Below are 26525 nucleotides of genomic sequence, written 5' to 3'. Positions count from 1 at the left end.
CACTGCGTTTCAAGTCAGAGATAATGACAGTGACCTGCCAGATGAAGTTAGCAGTTTCACAGGAAGCTTGTCATGCTTGTGTTTATTTTTCTTAACAGACATGTATGAGCCCATGCTGTGTACAGTGGCACTTCAAACACAGCATCTGCCTCCTGATCTGTACAAGAATGAACATATTTGTTAAGCTCATTCTCCTGTTGATGGACAGCCCAGTGAAACAATCAGTTTGCCTGTCACACTCATGCATAAATTAATATGCAAAATTACATTTAGAATTGCAAATGCCCTCCCCTTCATATTTTTAAGATAGTTTAGAGAGCAATAATAATTCTAGCTCCCCCAAATATTTGTATTGCAGAGGTGTCTGCACAGGTTCCTGAGCTGGCTCTGTTGGCTGAGCCTGCTTTGAGCAGGGAGGTCAGCACAGATGACCTTTACACCCTCAGCCATTGTGGGAACACCTTACCACTTTCTACACACTGCTCAAAATCTTATCTTTTCTGCTTCAACTGAGATTTTAAGGAAAAAAAAAAAGTGAAACTATTTCACACAAGAACTTCGAGATTTAGACTCAAGTGGACAGTGCTAGGTATAAACATTCTGAAACCTGAAGCCCTGTGTTTCTCAAGGCCCTCTTGGGAACTTTATACTAGTCTAAAGCAAAACATCTAAAAGTTTTATAGTATGTGATTTATGAGTCTTGCCATTGAAGACAAATTTTCAAAGTGCACTTCATGAACAGATTCCCTCATGTAAATGGGATTATTCATTCATTTCAAATTAATAAATAATAAAATCTTGTAGGAAATCAAGCCAGCAGGAAAATGCTTGGCACATACACATATATCTGTATCTGCCATCTTACAATATACATGAAAAAGAATTGCCCTAGGCTACTTTTCAGTAACAGGGAAATATCAGAGGTTTTATTACTGGTAATGATCAATGCCAGAGTTTTTTAAAGAAACAGATTTCAGAAAGATCATAAAGAGCATGGCATGCTTTTGACTCTAACTATGCAACACAGTATTCCTTTTCAGCAAAATAAAACTTCATCTCAATAAAGTTTTGCTTTTATGGTTGAAGCAGTTCTGTATTATTTGCCTAAAATTAGCAACAACAACAAATTCTTTCACATGTTATTATCCTCTACTTTTAACACAGACTGAGAAAATTCAAAATATTAATTTTTACTGTGGTAGGCCTAAATAGATAAGAAAATATCTGCATTTTCTACTACATATTAAAATAATGGAAAAAACATTCTTCCCCATGTATTTTTAATCATATGACCCTACAACTATGAAGCATAGTCACAAAGCACTGAAACATCATTTAGCAAGATGAAAAAGCTGTGACTTATTTTATCTGATCCAGAAATGAGCTGTCAAAGTTAAATTGTTATGTAATTAATTGTGCATTTTCTAGCAATTTTTAAACTGTGAATGAAAAACTGTTCTGAAATTGCAAATCACCAAACACTTTCATCTAATACATGAGATAATTCTTTGAAGACCACTTTCCCTGAACCGAGTGTTAATGAGAAGTTCCTCACTTTAATAAAATGTCACCCAATAAGCATAACCAAACAACTTTCTTTTTTTAAAAATAATATTTCTTAGACAGCCCTAACTGGATGGATTCCATAACTGGTGTTGAGGTACAGAAAGATTTAAGACCCCCAGACAATTCACCTCCAGAGTGAGCATTGAAATGGCCTACTTAGTTGTAGGCACAAATTGCAATTAACTGATTCACATGCAAGGCACTGCATTGGACACTGTGCCTTTATATTCCTACAGAGCTGCAGTTAAATCATCTTGGGTTGCTCTCAAGTTCCCTCAAAGCAGAGCTAGAAGGGCTATTGATGACCTTTTATCTTTGCTTCACTCTTCATGCCAAGGATGCCAATTCCCACCTCTCCCTGCCCCTTCTCTGTCCTCACAGGATTCAGTAGTTACTGACCATCACTTCTTCTGGTACATTTTGGCAGTTTTCCCTAGATTTTTTTTTTCTTTTGAAAGCTGAGAATTGGTTTCCTAATTACCAAGAGTAAAGTCAACTTGAGAGGACTTTTACTGGATTTCTTCCAGTTCAGATTTGCCATTTCCAAAACCTTTTCCAGGATGTATTTCTCCTGGAGAAGCAAGGATCTAAACACAATAGCAAGTGGCAGCAGGAAAAAAATGAGTATCTGTTCCCAAACATGACACAGCCAGCACAAGAGCTGAAAGACAAGAAAAGGTTGAATTTCAAGGAAAGTAGTTATTAATGCTGGAACCCAGGCTTGGCATCCTCACTCTAATAAAGCTTTTGCAGCACTTATTCATAGAGTGATCTGTTTTTAGAAAGGTTAAAATGACTTTGCTGTTGGGTTTGTTTGAGTCTTTTTTAATTTTATTTTTGAAAGAGATGAACCCCAAACAGAAACTGAACAATAAAAGAAACCTTGATTAAAAGCAAATATATTTCAGCCCAAGATATCAAAAAAAAGAGCCTGTTTCTATGAGCTTCCTGCAATATCCTTTTAAAGGGTAAGTTCAAGTCACCAAGATATGACAGTTCATGGTTACAGTAACTTTTACAAATAAGTGTATAAAAAATGAACAAAGACAACTGAATACTGAAATGCTTTCATTTAAAATGCAACATAAATAAAATTTCAAGCTGTATCGCAATAAATATACATTAGGACACTTAGTACTTGTACACATTCCAGGATGAAGTGTTTTATATTACATGCATTGTATCATTCTCCTTACTGCCAATTTTTATTATTTTTCATGAAGCCTACTACCACAATGACTGCCAAGAACATTTCTGAAGCCTCATACATTCTGTTAAAACATCAAGAACACCATATTTTCCAAAATGAAAGACTTTAAATTATATAAAATGAAACTTTTTAAATTGTATCAAGTGGTGGTTTTATTCGTATCCTGTGATCTAATAATTAAGTTTGATTTTTGGTAAGGAAAATAAAAATTTGGTTTCAGTTTAATGCCAGCAAAATTATTAATTCCTACACAATGGAAAGGGAGTCTTAAACCACCTGGAACAAAGCAAAAACATCTTGCCACAGCAGCACCACCAATTATCTACATCATCCAAGCTGGTTTGCAGGTGATGACATCTGAAATTCTCAATTACACACACATTCATTGGAAAGTTCTCATTATTCAATACTAAAGCTTCCTGGAAAATCATTCCTGAGGGTTTAACCTGTTGCAAATTGCAAACACCAATCACATAAAGCACACACCTGATCTCAGAAACATTCTTCCTATTTTTCTATTTGTGGCCCAATAAATAGCATGATGTTAAAAAAAATTCTACATCTTGAGTTGCATTAGGCCATTAATTCAAGTGTTTAACATTGCCTCAGTTTCTCCTAATTTTTATGTAATATAAATATAACATTAATTTTGCAACACAGGTTCTATAGGAAGGTAAAATTACACAGTACCTGCTCTCAGCCTTTTCACTGATTTTTGGTTGGTTAAGCTGTGAGAACTGAAGGCTAACAGAGTTACCTGTGCTCTTTGTGCATGGAACAGGAGACCTTTAGCTATTCAGGTATTGCATTCATCTCCTACACCAGGTCTAATTTCCCATGAATTGCTCCCCAGCATGGAGCAATTCTTTTCCTGCTCCCCATAGAACCTTTTCAGCAAAACCAGGTTTTTCACCTCTCAGATGCAGACTAACAATCCTGGGGGGAATCAGCAACAGAAAACACAGTCTACAGAAAAGAAATACTTTTTAGGTCATAAGAGAGTCATGCAAATAACCTTAGGCAAATTCATGCAGATTACTCATGAGGAAAACCTAAATTTATGCTTAGATAGTTCACATTTTGCATGAGAATTCTCAAGCTCTTTTTATTACTTTATCACTTTTTGCAAAAACTTCCTGGGATTTTGTCACTTCAGTAATAAAGAACCCTTTTTTCCCTGCTGGGCTACTTAACACTATCACCACAAATTTTCTACTTCCTCATTAGTAATAGCTATTTTACTCAAGTTATATCCTCCTGTACTTAAAGCTAAAAGTAGCTTAAAGCTTTTGTTGTATGATTTGAGAATTACATTGTAGTAGAATCTATAATGATGATGTCTTATATTTAATTGTTTGTTGCTTGAGTTACCTTGGATCTCTCTGAAATAGGCAAGACACTAAGTATTTTCTTATTATTGGCCACGAAGAGCAATGTCTGCATGCTTAATAACTTGTATTTTTTGTGAAAGTCCATGAAGATTAATTCTAAAGAAAACGCAATATCTGTAGGTTTCATTAACTGTGCAGTGTCTTTGCCTGCAAGAAGGATTTATGACAAATGGAAATATAATTGATTGCAAGCAAAAAATGCTTTGTGATCAAATTGAAATTCCACAGCTCATGCAGAAGTTTGGCTGCATTACAAGGTGGTGTGTGCAGCTGCCTTTTTTCAGATTTCACTTTTCCATTAGCCAGTACCTGGGGTGAGAATACCTTAAAGAAAGACTCTCCTAGTTTCTTTTCCAGGGTGCTGCCTCAACAAATGAAGACCTCTTTTAGGAAAAGGTAATATATTATTGGTTAACAGCCTTTTTTTCTTTTTTTTTTTTAAAGCTACTTGCCAATTTTCAAGGGGCTACTATTAACCATTCCATTAAAAACAAAACAAATCCTCCCTTCAAAATGCAGTGTTGCTATCCATTAGCAAAGCTGCATAATGTACAAGAGAGAAAGGTTAAGTACTAAATCTTGTTCAATTGCTATAAAAAACTACTGGTACTTTGATAGGGTAAAGGTACATGCTGATACTGTGCTTTCAAATGTATTTTGAAACATGATCATGAGACAAGCAGGAGTCACTTTGCATTAAGGCTAATGTTTCTTTTACCAAAGCTCCAATACAGGCTGCTGAACCAAAAACAAGAGTTTGCAGTTAAACTTTTTTTTTATTTTTATCATGCATAGGTGTATATACAAACCACCTTTCCACCTACAGCATCCAATTTGCATAAGCAGAAGTGAGAAAAATGAGTTTTAGGTGTATCACTCACACACATTTCCAGCACGGTACATCTTGACCTCAAGAACAAAAAGAATTTGTTGTTTTGGGTTTGTTGTTTCCAAAAACTCACTCAAATGTCTCCAAGAGCCTTCACCACCCACCTACAGTGAGGATACAAGCACAGGTCTAGCCCCATCATTACGTAGCTTCTTCATCACTTAAATACCCACTAGAATTCCACAGTGAGGAAGCACCAAGACAGAAGGAATAACTGAAATGTTACACAAAAACACAACGTGCCTGGAGAGCTTTGGTTGTCCTATGCCAAATTATTCTTACTGTATCCCTGAATTTATAACAGGTGGTGCTTCACAAGCAAAGACTGTTTAAGCTAGTCACCTGGTTTAATCTAGAACTGGATCCAAGCACAGGTCTTGTAATTAATACATTACCTGCAGCTTTGCACAATCATTTATTTAAAGGTGAGTTTGAAAGACTGATGTAAGAGGACTGATTTTCAGATAGGAGAAGTTATCATTAAAACAACAACTTGCAATCAACTCACATCAGACACCCAGAACAGATCTCAACTTTCTTCCTCTGAGCTTGAAAACCCACCCTATCCTGCTGGGCTATGCCACAGGCTCTGCGTGGGCTGGGTGTCCTGGGAGCTGGGTGTGCACAAGGCTGGTGTGGGCAGCACCCCTGAGGCAGCAGTGCCACCTGGATCCCTCTCCATATCAACATGTCACATGTCTCCATGTCTCCCTTGTCCCACAGGGAGTCACAAGCCATGTTACACACATGCACTTGGCAGTGCTGAATGCAAATCATGGCACCACAGCACCCATGTACCACTTCAGGGTTAGCCGAACAGTGAAATTTGGAACCAAGACTCTCGATTTCTACACACAGGTTTTGTTTCCCTGGTTTTACATTTTTTTAAAGCCAAAATCACTGCCAGTCATTTAGTGCCATAAAACTGTACATGTGCACACATACACACTCCATATATACAAAGTACTAGCTGAGCTAGAGAAAGATACTGACACACAGCTGCTCTAGCCCACAGCAAAGTGCAGTGCTTGGAAATAGACACCACAGCTCAGTCTTCATAACCAAAACACATCACTAAGGGTGGGTTTGGGAAGAAATCTTAGGTATCCTCAATCTGCCTTCCTTCCCACAGTAGAAAACCACAGTAATCTCAGGACTGAGAGAAGACTTCGTTGTTTTGGAGTATGTTTTGAGGAACATTTGGGCTTTGTCAGCAACACAGACAAAAGGTGAAATTGAGGCAGTTTGAATGCTTGTCCTCAGCTATAAGCACCCACCTTATGACTCTGAAGTCCAGCAAAAACTCCCTTTCTCTGTTTCTGAAGGCACATTGATATTTACCCCTGTACATTCCAAGTTAGCCATAATGGCGCTGCCTGCTTTATCATCAATTAAAGTTACAAAATGCAAAAAAGAAACCAAAACCATTACATACTTACAACACTGTTGAAATTCAAAAGTTAAGGTGCTTTTACCCCATTAGGCCTCTGTTGGGGGAGAAAAGTTCCTGCAGGCAGAGGGTCAGAGTTTGGCCAGCCAGCACCACCCACTGCTTTCTAGCACATTGTTTGAGCTCTGAAGACTCTTGGCTGCAGCACATTGCACAGCCTTTATGCTTGATCATTAAATAAAACCACCTGTCAACACTGTACCCTGACAGCTCTGTAAAAAAAAATATATTTGAAAGGCACATCTTGGGCAGGAAGCATGCCTCCAAGAACACCAGCACTACTGCTGTGTACTTCAGAGAGCAGACACTGTTTTATCCAGCATCTCTGGAGCTTCAAAGAGAGCACCTGCTTCACCTCTACAATGCTGAAATTCCAGGTATTAAACAATATTCCCTTCTTTTACAAGTCTGAACATTATTAGATTCCAGGACTCCTTATTCATCTTCTGTCTTAAATATCAATACTAACACTATTTGTGGATATCACTGAACAGTAATTGCCTGCTTATTGTTAAAGTAACTTCAGACTTCCAGATATGTGATTTCTAAGTTTACCAAGAAAAACAAGTCTGTTTCAAAATACTCTTCAAATTACTCAGGGCTCAATGTTAGAAATACATATTCTTCCAAATTTACTTATGTGTACAAAATATCGGCTAAAATATACTTACTTCTCTGAAGACAGAGGAGTAAATCTGCACTATTCAGGTAAGTGAGAAAAGCAGAATGAATGCAAAATGCTAAAAACTACACATCTGTCTGTTGTAATAAAGTGCAAAATAAATTAAAACCGTTTCATCCTTACTCCAGTCTCTACTGGACACTTACACTGGGTGGACTAAAGTATCTAGTCCTAACTTACACATGAATAGAGGAATATGCAGCCCCATGGACTACAAAAACCTGAGAATTCTTGGGTTAATGTGTAAAAAGAGACAGATAGAAAGAGCTGTTGAAAAACAAAGGATTTTCAATTTAAGTTTACTATTCTGATTGGAAATGGAAGTGGAACAAATGTTGATTTCTTTCTAACTTCCATAGCAACCCACTCACACTGAAGTTATGTGACTCAGAAGCTGTTTTCTTTAAATGCAGCCATATGGCTTTTAAACACTTTTGGTTCTATGCCCAGATACAGAATCACTATTTCTTCATTTTATTGTCCTGATACATACCAAATAACCAAAATTTATAATTAATACAAATTTTACTCAAATTAATCATATTATATTTCTCAGGTTCCTCCAAGGCATGCCCAAAGGGCTTTACTTTTTACTTTAGAAAAATAAAGCGTTAACAGAAACTCACATTAAAATTACAGATATGCCCAGAAACCTAGCTTTTGCAATTTTTAAATACCATGTGCATGTAATTATGCCAAAAAATACTTGTTCCTTGTTTATAATTTACTATTTTATTGCCATTAAAAGTTCACATTTCTCAAGTGAAGGTTCAAGCCATGCACAGCAGTTGCTGTAAATGTATACTCAAAAGTCTACACTGTACTTCTATCAGAGTAGAGTACAAAGTCTACAAAGACTGAAACACAGCCAGTTTTATTATACTAGACATGCTTAGAGGTACTTAATATTCAAAAGCTGGATTACAACTTAATAAAGTTATTTAAAATCAAAGCAAAATAACACTATCAGGGTCCATAATTCCTTTCCACTAAGGGTTACTCCTAATTTTAGGAAGATATTTTGCATCCTAGAGTTTTGTCATAGTAGTTTAATTTTTCTAGAATTTGATAGTTAAAATTTGGTAATTATTAGAAAACAGAAACACATAGAACTACATGACTAAAGGTCAGCTCACAGATCAAGGCTATCTTGTTATCAGCCAGAAACCCACAGAGAGTTTAGAGCCACATAAAGACTATTTCCCAGTACAGGTGCCCTCACATCACCCACTTTGAAAACAAACTCAAGATGCTGTATCTGTGTTTCTTTCCAATGCCATTCACCAGCATTTCATAAAACTGAAAAATTTACCATACCCATCACATTTTAGCACAATACCACAAAATAGCCAGTCCTCAAATACATCAAATACATACATTCCAATTCAATGATCACAATGTCAAAATGGAACTTTAGAAAAGCAACATCCCTTTTTGTACAAATCCAATTTATATCACAGAAAAGCTGGTTACTACATGCAAAAACACTCATGACACTTTCCTGCTAAAGTCCTAGAAAGGCTGCCAGGATCTGTGGAGGCAACACACAGAAATGCCACAGAAGTTTCCAGCAGAACTGCAGTGCACAGTTTACATCCAATTCCTACCTCTAGAACTGCACCAAGCAAGAGTGAACACCATTATCCTTCCAACAGCCAAGAACTCTTCCTGTATCCCAAACTGCCTGAGGAAATGGACCCAGCACAGGCTGCACACACTGACCAGCATCATGCTTGTAGCCAGAGAACAGAGAGGCTCTAGCAAAAAACATACAGCATTTTCCACACTTGAGGACTAAATTAAGGATGTGGAAATCTCAGCCTGCAAGTAACATGTATGTCCTGAAGGCCTGATAAAGGAATTCCTCAAAAAGGAATGCCTATACACTTCCCTTTAATTTCAGTGCCTCAGAATGACTTTTTTCCCTTTCCCAGTTTGACACAACACACAAACATCTTTTATTCTAAACGTATATTACAAAGTACAATAGCCTGGTTTTACCTCTCTTGTTAGCAGCTCTCAGATCAGAAACAATGCTTCAATAATGCTTCATTTTTTCTAAATTGAAAACCTAAGAAGACATTTTCTTTTGCCTGTCTGCATCCCTACAGCTGTTATTATGCTCTACCATCAGTGAGTGAGGCAGGAAAACAACAGAGAAATTATTTATAGCATGGCCACAAAAGCCTTTCTGAATATTGCAGATATCACAGCCAAACAACACAAAGTATCCATGTCTATAATCTCTTAAACAGCTACTTCTCCACACCTAGAGAGCCAACAACAGATACAAAGGGAAGATTTATTTCAAGGCACACTTCAATCACTGAGCACATGAAAACAGATTCAAGCACCTGGATAATCCCTGAAGGCACCAAGACATCATTTTCCAAACAGAATTATACTTCTCAACTGAAGTCCTTCAGATTTTTATACCCTTATTTCTTGTCAGCTGTTCACAGAAGTTCAGCCCTTGATCATACAGCCTTCTTTCTCTAACCAGTGCTATGCAATACCATGCCAATAGCAAACTGCAGAAAATGATCTTCACTTACCTTGCCCTTGTCCACTGATCTGGTGACCCCACAGCATCAGAATCACTGCCAATATCCAGAGCATCGTCCCTGCTACTCTGCCACTTCCTTGTCTTCCAGCCATTGCATTATTGGATGCTATACAAAGAAATATTATTGAATGCTTCAGTTATAACTCTTGGGAAATATACCTTTGGGTGAAGGAAAGCAAAAAGCTCCCATAAATTTCCTCAGTACACATCTATAACTCTACTTTAATAAATACTCACTGGCAAAAATGCTTTTTCATTCAGAATCTCCCTGACTGTTTGCTCAAGACTGTCACCTCATAGGCCACTACAAAATCAAAATAAGCTGCTTTGAAAATGCTTGAATTTTGCTTTCATACAGAAAGCCTGAGCTTCACAAAAAAAAAAAAAGAAACCAAAAACCCACACACACACCACAACACCCAGATCCACCCAGTCTTAAAAGACTTGAAGAAGCAGCACTTCACTGAGTCTCCTAGAAGTCTTATTGTATAATATAGAAAACTTCCTAAGGCAAAGCCCGTCAATTAATTTAAAACTTGATTTTTTATTTTTTTTTTTAATTTTGGGTTTTAAAACATTGAGATGGGTCAGCAGTTGCTTCTCATTGTGGGCTTTCAGGGACCAAGTAAATCTTCCAGTCACCATATTTTTCATATTATAGAATTATTTGAGTTGGAAGATGTTTTAAAGCTCATCTCTTTCCAACGCCCTGCCATGGGCAGGGACACTTCCCTCTAGACCAGTTTGCTCAGAGCTCCATCCAGCCTGGCCTTGAAAACATCCAGGGATTGGGCAGCCACAGCTTCTCTGGGCATCATCACTTTCTGTCACTGTGATATTTTCTGAAAATCCCTTTGCCAGGATTTCTTCTCCTGGGAAGCTGAGAAGCCTCAGAAAAGAATGTAAATAACAATTATCTGATTCTCTTCTCCTGTGTTTGCTGCTTTGTGGTGTGGTCTGGACACTGTTTACCAACAGGTGCATCTTTGATCAGTTCCATGTGAATTGTGTTTTCTTAATGACCAATCACAGCCAGCCATGTCAGACTCTGAGGAGTCAGTCACAGGTTTTTATTATTAATTCTTGTTAAGCCTTCTGATGTATCCTTTTTCCTATAGTTTAGTATAGTTTTAGTATAGCATTCTTTTAATATAATACAATATCATAATATAATACATCAGCCTTCCGAGAACATGGAGTCAGATTCATCCCTTCCCTCATCCTAGCACCCTCACAAACACTGCAACTTTCATTGACAACATTTACTTATTTATTATTCCACACCACACCTCCTCTTATAGCACTCTGACTCAGATCTGCTCCTTCAGAAGATCTGTTTAATCAAATACTGATTTGTCAGAACTGTACCAATTACACAGGACTGGCTGGAAAAAATAGAATTTAATTTCTAGTCCAAAGCATAGGCAGCTATCCCAGAAATTGCTATATGAATATTTGGGAAATTTATCCAATGTGGAAAATCTTGCAGCAATAAGAAGTTTTTAAAAATGTGGTATTGTAAAAACTTCTTGTGGTTTTTTTTCCTACAAAGAGCTCTAATTCTTTTGTGAACAGAACAATTAAAAAATAAAAACAACTTGGAAAAAAATCCAGGGAAAACAAACTAACAGAAGGGTATGTTTACATATTGACTGATTAAGCATACTTTTAATGTTGCTATTGCAGTAATTTTTATTTTAAAAAACCCCTAATTTCTAAACCCATGGATGCAGCACCCATCCATAACAAAATTGTCAACTGAAATTACAATCCATAATTCTCAATTCTGATCTATAATCTCTAGTGAAAAATATCTCTGCTTCATGCAACTTAAAACCACAGTATTATTTACAGAATAAAAACCTAAGGGGGACTACAAAAGCAGACATGTAAGAATACGACACTTTATTTTCTCCTTCTCTCACCTACCCCCACCTATAGAGGGAAAGGAGGCAGGGGAAGCTTCTGCAAGAGGGAGTTTTGGTTGAGTGGTTAAAGGGAAGGAAGGGGTAATTTTTCCTATTTGTTGTGACCCTCAGTCTTTCATTTAAATCAGCACTCTAACCACCTGCCCAGGCACTTCCTGTAGCTGTTCAGAATAAAAATTGCTTTTTGCTTCAAAACTGGTTGTGGAAGGTAACCCTTTTGCACAGAGGAACCTCTCCATTGTTGCAAACACCTCGATTTTCTTGTGAAGAGCTTGAGGTCCCCTAGAGCTGCTGTTATTTCACCAAAAGAGTGCCCTCCCCAGCCAGCACATACAGCTCCTTTCTGTCCCCTCTCAGGCACAGGGAGGGAAGAAAGAAAAGGATACTAAAAAGCTTTGTTTGTTTTGGCCTTGCCTTTTTTTGGACTATTTAACCCCCACAGGAAAGGAGAAGCAAACAACTGAAATTAGGAATTACAAAGCAAAAATATAGAACAATAAATACAAATAAATGTCCTAAAATATATGCACATTAGCACTGCAAGGTCATAGAAACAGTTTTGTAAAATCAGTATCTTGAAAAAGAGATATTCTGCTTCATGAATATTCTTTCCTCAAACTAGCAGACACATTCTTGATGCTCAGCCCAAGCAAACAGATGGTATTCAATTAGTTATTTACCTACTTTACAATTAATTAAAAAGTCCGAGATAATTTTTTGTTTTGACTGTGTCTACAGAAAGCTAGATTTCCACAAAAAGCTGGCATTTGTATCTACAGCCCTGCTAGCTGTAATATAAATATTACAACTAAGAAAGCATTAAGATCCCCAAAGACTTTTTCCAAGGGCATGTAGGGATAGAACAAGGGGGAATGTAAGACTGTAAGAGAGTAGGTTGAGATTAGATATTAAGAATAAATTCTTCACTGTGAGGCTTGTAATGCCCTGGCACAGGTTGCCCAGAGAAGCTGTGGCTGCCCCATCCCTGGGAGTCTTCAAGGCCAGCTTGGATGGTGCTCTGAGCAGCCTGGTCTGGTGGAAAGTGTTCCTGCCCATGGCACAGAGATGTTGGAACCAAATGATCTTTAAGGTCTCTTCCAACACAAACCATTCTGAGATTACATCAGAACCTCACCAGGAGACACTTAACTTTTAGAAAAGCTTTTTTTAGCTTGAAAGTTCATAACTAGTAGACAGAGGAAAACAGCCACCTTACTAAAAGGAAACCTAGACACCATATCCATAGTATTCCAATTAAGAACAAAAGAAGCAAAAACTGTAAGGTTTCATTTTGCATCTAAGAACCACTTTCTTCACAACATAGAAACCATCCCTAAAAGAAAAAGTGAGGCAGAAGAGGCTGCAGGGACTGGTGAAAGCTGCGCAACAGCACAAAACTCCAAAGAGAGGGAGCAACTCTAAGCCTTAAATAAATTATTCCTGCCATATTTCTTGTCTTCTATGAGATAATTTGTAGAGGGAAAGAAGCAAAGAACCGCAACAGACAAATATGTAATTGAAAGTTCAAACTAGCTCTTCCATTTCCCAAGGAAAATTCAACAGGAAACTTTCATTATAGCAGCAGAAAACAGCCTCGGATTCAAAACCATTAATCCCCTCTGACTCCTGAGTCTCACTTTTCACACAGGTGCAGGCAAACAGGTTTATCTCAGACAAACACATTTTTAAATTAAAGAACACTTCTTCTAACAGAGAAGTACATTACAGTAAAAAGGCTTAACTAGCAAGTCTGTAATTAACCTTTACAGCATTTGGGTTTACACTAGTGCTGCTTCAGCCCCTCGAATACAAGAATAAAATACTAAGGACAGAAGCAAGCCATAAGTATGTCAAATCAATAGGAACAGCAGGTGCAACAGGTCTAGAGAGGCAGAAGGAGGAAAAATATTCTCTTTTTTCACCCTTCCTTTAGTTAGCTTGTAAAGAGGTAAACAGAAATTACAATTATAAAAAAATAATTTTTACAGCAAAAATACAGGCCTACTGAAAGAAAGCTAAGAGATACACAAACCACATCCTCCTAAAGGATAAAACCAATTTATTAATTACTCTAACTCCACAGAGAAAAATCTATTTTTTATGTTACCCTCCAAAGCTGCTACAAGAGAAAAAAAGATACACTATACTAAGAGGGAAATAAAAACTTACCTGTAAATCTTCCGTCACTCCTGAACCAACAACTCTACCTGCACAAGCAGGAAAAAGCCCAGTCCCTCTCCCACACCCTTTATAGCCCATCCAGCCAGGAGTCAGCTGAATTAAATAACATCTCAACCTTAATGCAGCTGTGCTCACACATATCCAGCACTAAAATACACATGGGGAAAACAATAATAAACCAGCTACCACTAATCTCTATTTTACTCTTTTTATCGCTATTACTTCTCTAAGCCTGCATATATAACTTTAGCATATAAAGAGCCATGAGACTCACCAGCTTCACAGCCAAGAGAAAATAGCATGAGGACCTTCTTCACATTTATTGACAATTAACAGCAACTAATTTAGAGTGAACCAGGTGCAGTCAGTTGGCAGGAAATCAGGGAACATGCATAAATCTGTCATATGAAGGACTCTAACAAAGTCCAAAGTTTGTTTTAGATGAGACTTCTGCTGAAGTAGTGTTGGCATGAAAAGCTGGGAGGCTTTCAGCTGCATTTCCAGAGATTTGTTGCCATCTAAATGGCACAATCCATTAAAATCCATAGGCTTTGCAGAATTTGATTTGTGGGTGGCAACAACTTTCATGTATTTTGCTTTCTTCCTGTTACTGCCTGGATTATTTTATGGTCTTTTGTCTTGTTTGAATCACTGAGTATATCAACTATGTAGATTCAAGTATCCTTTTTAGTATAATTAATTTGTAAGTTTCTCTACAAAGCTATATATTTTAAAAAATATTTATTCTGTGCAAGCATACACTTCATAAATCTTTAGCAAATGACAAAAAAAATACACCAGCTTCCTGGAAAATCATGGGCATGTCACTTGCCTCATAAAAGTGGAAGTTACCATTGCAGATGAAGTAGAATTTAGCCACTTAACTATATTTAAAAAACAGTTTTCCTCTCCAAACAGCACCTATGAAATATCAGGCATAGATAGTAGGAAGGGATAAATGGCTTCTCTGGCCATTGTTAATAAAGCCAGCCTCACATATCAGCTGGATCTCTCTGAAATGGCAACATGATACAGGAGTTTTAGCAGGAACATTAAATGTTTCAAATTATGCTGCCAGGCAAAGGAAAAAAAAAGGGAAGGGAGAGAATCAAACTCCAAAATACTGATAAAAGATCACCAAACCCACAAAATATCCTATAAATATTTGGAATATTGATGTCTAATGAAAGTACAAGGACAGGGTAAACTTTAATAATACAGATTATAAAGTGGATGCATTTTTACATCCCTGAGACAAGACTCTGACCTTCCTTGCATGCACAAAAGTCTATGATACCAGCAGGGCTGTTTATATCCATGGAACTGAAATCAGAACCTGGTCTGATGCATTTAAAATAATTGAATTTATCACTCATGTCTTACTTTGCCTGTTACAAAGACTGTATTTTTTAACCTCATTTCTGTTAGTGCATTACCAAAGACATTATGAATGCAAAGTCCCTCAGAGAGCCATCTGTGGAACCAGATACTATCTGATGAGGACTTCCCTGCAGTATCAGGATTGTTTTGCCTGTTTAAATCCAGATGCAACACAAGAGCAGCAAAACAAGGTCCATACCACACCAGAGGTTTTTAGTGCTGCCCTCGCTGGGCCAAAGCACTCCTGCTCCTCACTCCAAGCTGCCAGACACCGTCTTTGTGCACACAAGTGAGCAGCCATGAGCTTCCACCCTGAGCTGAACAGATAACATAGGATATCTGCCAGCCTGGAGGCAGCCATGGCTCAACTGAGATGGCAAATCCATTGCTGGAACACAGATTCTTGTGAGATCAGAACAGGGGCCTCTGCAAATCATGGAATCACAGAACCTTAGAATGGTTTGAGTTTGAAGGGACCTGCAAAGGGCAGGGACACCTTCCACCAGACCAGGTTGCTCAGCTCTCCATCCAGCCTGGCCTTGAAGACTTCCAAGGGTGGGGCAGCCACAGCTTTTCCTGTGCCAGTGCCACAACAACCTCACAGCAAAGAACTTCTTTCTAATATCTGACATAAACCTACTCTCTGTCATTTCAACATCATTCCCCCTTGTCCTGTCACTCTAGACCCTTCTAAATAGACTCTCTCCATCTTTGCTGTAGGCTCCCTTCAGGTACTGAAGGGCCACAATTAGGTCACCCCAGAGCCTTCTCTGTTCCAGGCTGAACAATCCCAGTTCTCTCAGCCTTTCCTCCCAGCAGAGCTGCTCCATCCCTCTGATCCCCTTGGTGCCTGCTCTGGCCTGGCTCCAGCAGGTCCCTGTCCTTGCTGTGCTGGGAGCCCAGAGCTGGATGCAGCCCTGCAGGTGGGGTCTCAGCAGAGCGGGGCAGAGGGGCAGAATCCCCTCCCTGCCCTGCTGCCCACGGGGCTTTGGATGAGCCCAGCACACGGGGGGATCTGGGCTCCCAATGGCCAGGGCATGTCCAGCCCCTCACCCACCAGCACGCCCAGGTCCTTCTCCCAGGACTGCTCTGGATCTGTCCATCCCCAGCCTGGATTGGTGCTGGGGGCTGCCCTGACCCAGGTGCAGCAGCTTGGACTTGGTCTGTTAAATCTCATGAGATTCCCAAGGACCAAATCTCAGGCTTGTCCAGGTCCCTCTGGATGGCATCCCATCCTTCAGGTGTGTCACCCACACCCCTCAGATTGGTGCCATCTGCAAACTTGCTGAGGGTTCACTCATCCACTCTCTGTGTCATTGATGATGTCTTCTTCAGTTCAGCATGCCTGCCTGAAACTTCTGTGGTGTAATTACAAACTTTCCAAAACATATTTAGTAAGAGTGATTCGGAACATCTGATAGCAGTTATTGATTATTCAGTAACGTACTAAATCATTAAGTCACTAACTTATAATCAGGTTTGCTTTCAGAACCATTCAAAGTTTAAGTAACTATTGATCCTTCCATGCTCTCTGATTAAAATTTAAAGTGAAAAATGTAAGAGTTGCAATATTTTTAAGATTGAACTTTTTAAACATCAGATTAATGTTATAAAGAAAGTAACATATGTACTGTTAGGAGAAATAAAAATTACCTACAGACATACTGTAAGTCTGAATTAATGGTTCCTGAATGAAGGAAAATATGTTTTTAAGCTGTGCCTTTACAAAGATAGTTTTTTCCATTCTTTTTTGAGTAGAAACTTATCAATTTCACTTTTCTGAAACACTATGCACCTTCAAGGCAATTTCATTAAGAATTAAAAATGTTTTATTTCCAAAAATATAAAAAAAAAAAAAAAAACCAAAAAACTTCCTTTTGCAATAGAAAGTTTAAATATTTTAGCCCTGCTAGATGTAATATAAATATTACAACTAAAAAAGCAATATTTAAACTTTCTATTTCATTACTTTAGCTTTTAAAATTTTTTCATCCTGTTGTTCAGATAGGCTCTGATACAGGAATTGGCATATCACTACAGAGAGCAGAAGATGGTTATAGAAACTGCAACCAATTTACTTCCCAAAAGGTTAGATTAGATCATGTCAATGATCTGACTGAGGAATATCTGTGGGCTGCACTGGTCAATCTCACTAGGTTTGTATAACTTTTGTAACAATCCTAAAAGAAGAAGTATATCAGCTACACTCAGTTGACATGGATATTTTAGTCTTTAGGTCTTTCTGATTCACAAAAGTGAACAAAGGAGTAAATAAAACTGTGACTTATAAACATAAGTTCCCTAATTACAACCACTCATACCTTCTGCTTTTGCATTAACATATCATAATCAATAGAATTGACTTTTGTTCCATAAAACCATTTGTTTTGGTTTTCTTTGCTATCTCATACACTGAGAAGTAAACTTCCAATGCATTAAGAAATTTCAGATAACTGGCTCTGTCAATACAGATGAAGGATGAGGAAAGAGTAGGAGAGTAATACATTTTTCAAAAAGTATTGGATCCCATGAACAAGTTAATGATGTTTTAAAGTGAGAAAATGTGAGGACCAAAAGTTTTCAAGTTACTGAGTGATAATAATGGGGCTATCTATTGTGCATCCATCACCTTGCAGTACCTGACATGTATTTTGGACTGTTTTCCTGCATTTTCTTTATGATGATTAATAGTGGCATTGTACCCTCTGAAATAGCAGCCCATCATGAGAAAGGTGTACTAAATTAAATTCAGATGATAACTATTTTGATCTCAAACACATGTGGAGCATAATATTGAAAGATTAGAACAAAAAAAAAAAAACAAACAAAACCAACAAAACCCAAAAAAACAACAAAACAAAACAAAAAAACCCCCACCAAAGCATGTAAGAAACACTCATGTCTAAAATGAGGATCCACAACAAACAAATAGCAGAGAAAAAGGAGCAGGAGCATAATACTCTGCTTAAACATCTGCACTTCATTGAAGCATTCATTATTCTGATCTCTTTTCCCCACTCTACATTTACATTAGAAAATGGTGAGGTTTAAGATGTATTCTGTTACACTTTAAAGGAGAAAGAGAGGAACTATACTAGATAAATAAACTTCTGTAAAAAGGAATAAATAAAAGAAGTTGTGTACCACTTGCCCACCTTTCATCTCCTGAACATGCTGCTGTGGTCTGGTTTGTCTCTAACAGACATCAGAAGCCCACAGAGGTTGATGTAACTTTTTATTTTCTTCTGGGATTTCAAACATTTTGACTAAAGCACCTCTTCTCTTTTGTTTTTGGTGGATGGAGAAGCAAAATTAGAACAGAGACATTCCACCAGTGCATTTTGGTCTGGTGAGGCTGGAAGCAAGACTTCCAAGCTCCCTAATGTGACCAAAGCAACATGAGGACTTCTCAGTTCAAGTGTGCTTGTGCTGACATATTTTAGCCTGATGCTTAGAAGAGTGAAGGCAGATACCATGGTTCAGCAAACAAGCTCTAACCCAAATTTTCTCTTTTCAGTGTTGGAATTTAGCAGGGGAATTTTAAAGGTGAGCTCTTTGCTCTGACTCAACAAGAAAAAGCAAGGAGGGAAAAAAAAAAATCCCTGCCCCCATCAGAAAAGCAAGTATAGTGACTCTCTGTATGAGTGTCAAATGTATATTTAATGACTGGAAACCACTCTGAAATATCTGGATGCCTCAGGCACAAACGGGAATGCTGCACTGCTGCTGGAACTTGCTCAGGAACTGTGCAGTCCCGTGTTCTTGAGGGAGTGCAGGAGCACCACCACGTTCCAGCTCCTCCAACATGGGAGCAGGGCTGCAGAAATCAATAATTCAGTCTTCACAGCAGCCAACAGTCTTGCAGGTCTTTGTGGAGAGCAACTAAGGGATGGCAGATGCCAGGCTGAGCTGGGCATCTGCATACAAGCAGGGTGGTAAATCTGAGTAGTTTCAAAGCCTGACACCTCTCCTAACCACCTACAAATGAATAAATCCCAGTTGTGCTATTTCATATGCACAGGGTTTCCAAATTATTTCCTGCTACCTTTTTTTTCCTCTTTTTTTTTTTTTTATTTTGTACAGTTACAGATGCTTGTAATATTCTACAGGACTGTTTAGAAAAACTAAATTAGATGGAGGTTGATCTATTGAATACATTCCAGTGAATGTATTTCATCATCTAGTATAGCTAAGAAATCTGATCATTATTTAATAAGTTATTAAATTACAGTGCTGCCTATATACTACATATTTTTACATTATTACCACTAACAAGGAACACTGGCACAGTTGTTCTTGTAAATCCCCCTGCCTGACCAAGCTAATTTTGATGGACTTGGAAAAAAACAAGTCAGGGCAGAATAACTGTGAAGAATGGAAAACGTTAAAAGATCACCTAATTTTTTGAGTGAGATGGAAACAGTTGGTTAGGGCTTTTTTCCTGTTGAGTATGCAAAATCTATGTAGGCATAAATCCCAGGGGAATGAGACAGTCAATGTTCCACCCATACAAGCAATCATACCTTCATGTATTCAGAGAGTGCATAATTCACCAAAAATTGTTTTGAGAGTAGTCTAGCAGTTTCTAATATTTATTGGACTTATGCTTACATATCTTTTAAAGGATCTCTCCAGAGTTTAGCTGTTTGGGCTTCCATAAGATAAAATGCACAGTGGCTAATAAATTTTAAAACCCTCAAGAAATTTATTTAATAACTTTCCTATAATTAACAAGTTGCATCTTGTGATTTTAAAGACCTGCTCCACAAGAGCTAGAAATTCCTATCTTTAAGGGCAGACACTCACCCCCTGTGACCTGAAGAGGTCTTTATTTTGACCAAGCTTCCTGAGAGTGTGCCACCTTACATCCATTGTTCATTCAGTATTTTATATCTCTGATTCTAGGCTCTAGCTGAGTGTACTTCTGTGACAGAAATTTCTTGTTTACAGGGTGAAGAGGGAAGGAAATGCTTCTGCAGCCATTAGCTTGGATTTATTGCTTTGGGAGTTTTGTCTTCTGTTTAAAAGAAAAACTAACATTGTTGGAGGCCCGGGGTTTTGAAAGCTGTCTCAATGAAAAAAAGTAAAGCTACTTTACAAATCATGGTTGAAAACAGGTTAGAAAAGAAGAAAACATTATACTGTGAAAATCAACATAGCATTTTATGTTGTTTTTCCCACAGCCAAGGACATGCTGCCTTCCAGAAGCCCAGTCATGACTCCCAGTCAAACCCCATGAAGTTGTGAGGTGCAAGGTAGAGCTGATGAAGAAATTCTGCTGATTGAGAAGCAGACCAGCAGATAAAAGAAAAAATCAATGCCTGAGCATCAGTATAGTGTAATAAAAGCAATATCTCATTTTGACACCTTGACTGAGGGGATTTTTTGGACAAAGACTGCCATTATTTTTCCACTTTCAGCTAAGTTTAACTCCCGATGCCACGTTATGCTTTTCCAATTGCAGCCACAGAGCTTGTTTCTGTCTTTCATAAAGGCTAGTTCTGTTTTGTTTTCTGCCAAGACTTTTCTCTCCCTCAGAGCAAGCTAAACATGCACTTAGGAGGGGATCAGAGACCAGACATTGTGATTGTGAAACTCAAATATAGGTATTTGGGCTCCAGGGATTTTATTCCTTCCAAAAGGGGCAGACTGCTTTGTCTTTCTCACAAAATGTTTCATCAGTAGAGGCCTCATAGGTGGCCATTTATTGTTGCTTATAACTTCTAGCTGACCTTGTAACAGGTTCTCCACATTCAATGTTTAAAGACAAAGTCCTGGAGCTGAAGGCACTCCTGAGTTTTTTTCATTGAGCTGAACCATGGATAAAGATTTAATCTGATGCCAATTCCCCACATTCATTAAGACCAGTTATTCCACAGAAAAACCCAAATATTCCTAGGGAATTTGTGTCAGATAAACTGTCTCTCCATTGCCCAGATAACCAACAAAGAAAAGCACCACTTCAAAGCACTCTTTAAATAGATGACTTGGCTTTCAGCTTTGTAGGCGTGTTAAGAGATTTCAATTGCTACTTGTGAAAAAGCCTGGTGACGTCTCACTGTTGGGAAACTTAATTTTAGCACAAACAAGAAGTCAAGGAGGAAGAAAGGAAGGTAATAACGCCCACCTAGTACTTGAACCTGCACAAAAATTTGCATTGGAAATATCAATCCAACTAAATTTCAGTAAAAACATATCAAGAAGTGGCTTTCATCCATAATGTTATTTCTTTTCCTTATTGTTTCTTTAAGAAATAGGATTGGTGGGATTCTTTTTCATGTTTATTCTAATGTTTACAAAATACTTAATTTAGGAATTTTGGAATAAAGGGACTTTTAGTAAAAGCATATATACTTATACTGTTTTCTGTTGATTTTGAGAGCTCTCTTGACATCAGAACAGATATTTTTTAATTCATTCTGAAGCCAGAGTAAAATGTGCAATGGAAATTCATAACTACTCAGAGAAACAGTACACCATAACTACACTGTAAGAACTCCAGTAGCTTGAGCAACATGCAGATCACATGGCAGTCCTCTGCACACAGGCAAAGGTCATTTAAGAGAAGAAAAGTACACATTTACACCCAATTTCTACATATTAACTAAAAAATAGTTTTACATCTGGTGTTTTGATCTTTCCACAATGGTACACGGGTTATTAATTTTAGCGAGACTGTCAACCGAATGTCCACTGTAACTGTGAGTTACAGCAACAGCCTGGTGAATATCCTGAATAGCCCATATTAATCACTCTCATTCAATTAATCATTCAGTCATTTCTCTGACTGACACTGCTGATGGAGCCTTGGATGGGAAGATGCAGGTAAACATCTCCAACTTGCACCAGATTTGAGCTGCAGTAGAGAACACCTATTTCTCACTGCCCAGCAGGAGACATGAGGCAAGGGAATTAATACTTTTAACAATTTTGCCTCTGTGCTTCTGGCTGACAGAAGTGTAATGACCAGAAACAACCACCTATGTACTTGCTATATCCATCTGTATAAAAAAATGCCACAGAAACAGTGAAATGTGTACCAGGTATGAAGTACCTGAAATGTTACAAGTAACATGTAACTCCAAAACTAGTTTCCATCATTAATTTCTGTGACATTAGGAATAAAATATGGTTGGTTTTCCACAAGTAGTTTAATTCATGAATTATATTTTATGCAGGTTAAATCTGAAATCAGTAACCCAGTATCAATAGTTTTAAATAGGAGGCCATACCTTAGGCTAGAAGGATAATTATTTCCCTGGATTTACAGCTGGTACCCAGCCTATTCTTGACCCAAGATTAAAAAGTTAGAGCCTGTTTTTGCAAGATTATAGGCCTATGTTAAGTATTAAGTATTACTATTCCTTCTTGACCACAAATGTTTTATCTATACACAGGGGTATGTGGTAGACGTATTTCCACTCATCCAAACCTAAGAGAAAGAAAAAAAAAAAGCCTCCTTCTGATTTGGTTGCACAGAGCTTAAATTCATCAGCTTGGGTTTCCTTTGGTGCAACATGTCTGTATGAAGTGTCATCACACTCATTTGCATTTGTATTACTTCTCCCAAAGCTAATTACAACTATCTTTCTTGCCTAACTTTTTTCTTATTATTAACTTCAGCCAAATTCAATATATTATGCCAGTTCCAAATTAATAAAGGAAGTGTGCAATTTCCAATTTACATACTGCACTCCAATACCTTTTATGAGCTGAACTGCTTGGTACATTGTTAGCTCTAATTTGAAATAGCTGGCATTTTGTTGCATTAAATTGGAGGATAAATGAGCAAAACTCCGGCGCTCTTTCTTCATGCCAGCACTCTATTGACTCCTCCCTTAGCTTTGGCGTTAGGATTCCGAGGATTCCCAGGACAAGCCCAGCTGGAAGCACAGCGCAGCTCCTCACAAGATGTTATCCCCGCTTCCCTCGGGCTCCGCGCCCCCAGAGCCCACCGCCTCTCCCGCTTCCCCACCTCCATCCCCGGCCAAACTTGGGGAAGTTACCTGGCGGGAGGCACCAGCCGAGGGAGCAGCCGGGGCTGGGGGGCGGCGCGGGGATGGAGGTGGGAAATGGGGGGGATGCTCCCAAAGGGGCGGATGCTCCGCCGCGCCCACCCTCGCCCCCGGGGTGAGCCCCGGCCCGGCTCGGGATAAACCGCAGGATCCCGCCCCACATCCCCCTTTCTAATCTCTCAGCTCCTGCCCTCTCCCCTCTTACCTGGGCGGTGGGAGCCCCGAAACACGGTGCCGGGAGACGCGGGAGGCGCCCGAAGTTTGCCGGGGGAGGGCGGGGGCAGATCCCGCTGGAATCGAAGCCTCCGGGATGCGCAGCGTGCACAGCCCAGGCGGAGCAAGCTCACTTGCTCTGCTAAAGGGGGTGAAAAAAAAAAAAAAAGAAAAAAAAAAAAAGGGGGAGCGATGGAGAGCGAGGGGAAGGCCCCCGCTCCTACGGGCTCCGGCAGGCGAAGGGAGGAGTTAGTTTAATTAGAGGGAAACGTGCCCGAGCGGCTCCGGAGCTCCAGCACCGCGGACAGCGGCCCCGGCAGCCGGCACCCGCGCACGGGCCAGAGCCCCGCCCGCCCAACCGCGGATGGGAAACCCGGCAAGCTGCTCCGATCGTAAATTTGTACCACCCTTTGAAGATGGCATGCTATCCTACTCCTGGGAATGTGCCAAGTGGTTCCTGCCAGCACTCTCTGAAAATAGGGATCGCGTCATGAGAGCCTGAAGCATCACTGATATCCCCCAATACACAGAAATGATACTTTATTGCATGCATTCTGACAGATTAGTGATCCACTGCCACTGGCTGGTAAATATTATTAACCTTATTCTGCAGCTGAGGACACTGGGACAGAGAGGTTAAGAAATGATTGATGTTTCATACATAGGGCCAGACCCATGTATGAATCCACATCTGCATGTACTTAACCTGTGGGATAACTTTCCTCTTCAGATCACTTCTTTCCCTCCTCCTTCCTTCCTGTGTTTAATGGTAGAATCAAGAGGATCTTAGAATAGTTTGGGTTGAAAGGGAACTTAAAGATGATCTCATTCCAACCCAGATGCCATAGGCAGGGACACCTTCCACTAAACCAGATTGCTCAGAGCTCCATCCAGCCTGCCTTGGACATTCCCAGGAATGGGGCATCCACAGCTTCTTTGGGCAGCTTTAAGTGTAGTACCCAAATAACACTAGAACTTGGTTATCAATACCTAAACTGTTTATAGAGCTTCCTCATGCACAGGAATATGACTTGAGGTCCTCCAGAAAATTGGTATTGTGAATGTAATACCCCAAAATAAAGCAGCACAGTTTTGTGAGAAACAACCAATAAGGAGCACAGGAACAGAAACAGATCTTTTATCTACACAGAGATGACCATGGAGCAAGTTGGGTAGGAATTCACATTTTAGGCACTCTCAAGCAGAAAGGGGAGTATTCACCTTTCGTAAACCTCAGCAAACAAAAATTTTCAGAAATAAATGCAGTACATGAAACATTAAGTAAACATTCCAGGACAACAAACAAGCTGTGTTTCAGCACCATTGAAAAAACATTGCTAAGTTATTTTTGGGGAAAAAAAACCAAAAGATTTTACACTGAGAAAGAAAATTTTCATTACTAATAATTCACATAAAGTGGAAACAAAGAGAACTCACCACTTGCTGTTTATCAGATATAGTTTAGTGATTGAAAAAAATAAAGGCAGACTTGTGGGAAGTCCATTAATGATCAAGAAAGACAAGGAGTAGGTAAGGTTATCTTAGAAACAATATGCATAACCCTTCAGTTCATCCACATTTATATTATCTACTTATGTGCACACCTTTTCTGAATACCTGTATGGCATGAGAATACAAACTACAGCTGTGGAAATGGAAGAGAGTATGGAAGACTGGGCAGATGGAAGTAACTTAAAGTAATTAAATACTTGTTTAGTATATATGTATTTTATTTAAAATAATACATGCAATTCCTCACAGCCCTCCCAAGGTGTTTACTGTTTAATGTACATTCTGAAATGCCTTTTTCTACTGAGCTTTCTTTTGTTAGCTAAGAAAAAAAATTATCTGTATATATGTACAGATACAGACACACACACACACACACACACACACACACACACATATGACAAAACCCAGTGCTAGGCATTTACAACGTTTTGCAAAATGGAGCAAAACGGAAGGAAAGGCAGGCTTTGAAATCTCAGGATCTGAGATGGAGACAGTAACATAAGCTTAGAAGAAGGGTTTTAGAGTAGCAACAGACTTAAAATTGCCTGGTGCAAGTTTCCCCAACAACAGCCTGAAAGCAGGTGTGCCAATTAGGCTCCTCACAGATTGTGCAGCGAAGACACAGGACTCTTCAGTGGAAGTGTCTTGGAGCATATCCAGTACTGATCCATGACTATGGATATGACTGTGTCAAAACTCAGGCTGCTAAGGCTTCACACTCAGAAATCACCCTGCTGTACAGATGGCCTGAGAGATGGAGCATGGAGGAAGAGAGCTAAAATGCTGGTGGCAGGAGTCATGAACTGAGTGGGACCAACTGCACGAAGCAATGTATGACATCCTGCTGGGGCAGAGAAGACTTACTTTGCTGCCCTGGGCTAACACTCATTCCCAGTCAGGAAGCTCATTTAGGGTACTGTCCAGTTTGGTATGCTTATTTTACATGGCAATCAAAACCATCCTCATGATTGACACCTGGCACTGTGGGTAGCACTGCTCTGACATGGCACAAGTTCTTGGTGTCCATGGTCTCAGGGCAGTTTCCACCAGAAAAAAACTTTTCTCAGTGAAAAATCAAAATTAAACAAGGGCCAAGCAGTTATATTCAGAAATTATCAAGGACTGAATAACGATCAGCTCAGAATGTAATTAAAATTACAAGATGCATGAACAGATTCTTAAGACAAGATATCTTTGGCCTCCACCACTTTTGCTATAGAGCAGACAGGGTTCTCTTATGCCAGACACAGACAAGTATGGGACAGCAACAGCAAAAATCTGCCTTCATTGAAGAGCTTATAGGCTATTAAGGTAAAAGTCTTGAGAGGAATAATGTACTTACTGTACTGCTGTGTGGGCAGCATAAGTTTTAAGTGTTCTTAATTATTCATTTCTTTGCTGCTAAGTGCTTTGATTTAAAAATGATGTGATGTGTACATGCAGTGTTGATACTCAGATAACTTAATTGTTTTGGTAATATAACAAGGCATATGATGTAATGTCAATAGACTGCACCTTGTGTGCATTACAAGCTCTTCCATG

At 38.9% G+C, this 26525-nt stretch overlaps 1 protein-coding gene and 1 long non-coding RNA gene across 3 annotated transcripts in view; one reads left to right on the top strand and one right to left on the bottom strand.

Annotated features, from left to right (window-relative positions):
• The window catches only part of ROBO2 (roundabout guidance receptor 2), a 1014282-nt gene extending 990498 nt beyond the window's left edge, over positions 1–23784 (bottom strand). Inside the window, exons 1-2 of one of the 2 annotated variants that reach the window (XM_064410930.1) lie at positions 23464–23784; positions 9744–9860 (exon numbers count right to left, since the gene is read on the bottom strand). In XM_064410930.1, the coding sequence (XP_064267000.1) occupies positions 9744–9846 (103 nt within the window). In that variant the 5' untranslated portion in view covers positions 9847–9860; positions 23464–23784. Of the gene's footprint in view, positions 1–9743; positions 9861–14137; positions 14266–23463 lie in introns of those variants that run through there. The other variant, XM_064410932.1, reaches the window with a different exon arrangement.
• LOC135295623 (uncharacterized) lies at positions 15709–20420 on the top strand. Its single transcript, XR_010357754.1, has 4 exons — positions 15709–15798; positions 17248–17399; positions 18761–18789; positions 20194–20420. It is a non-coding gene; the product is annotated as an uncharacterized LOC135295623 (long non-coding RNA).
• Positions 23785–26525: the final 2741 nt, after the last annotated feature.

Source organism: Passer domesticus, chromosome 2 (assembly GCF_036417665.1).
Source record: "Passer domesticus isolate bPasDom1 chromosome 2, bPasDom1.hap1, whole genome shotgun sequence".
NCBI classification, from domain to species: Eukaryota; Metazoa; Chordata; class Aves; order Passeriformes; family Passeridae; genus Passer; species Passer domesticus.
Note: the sequence above shows the minus strand (reverse complement) of the source record. Positions and strands in the feature narration are given on the sequence as shown.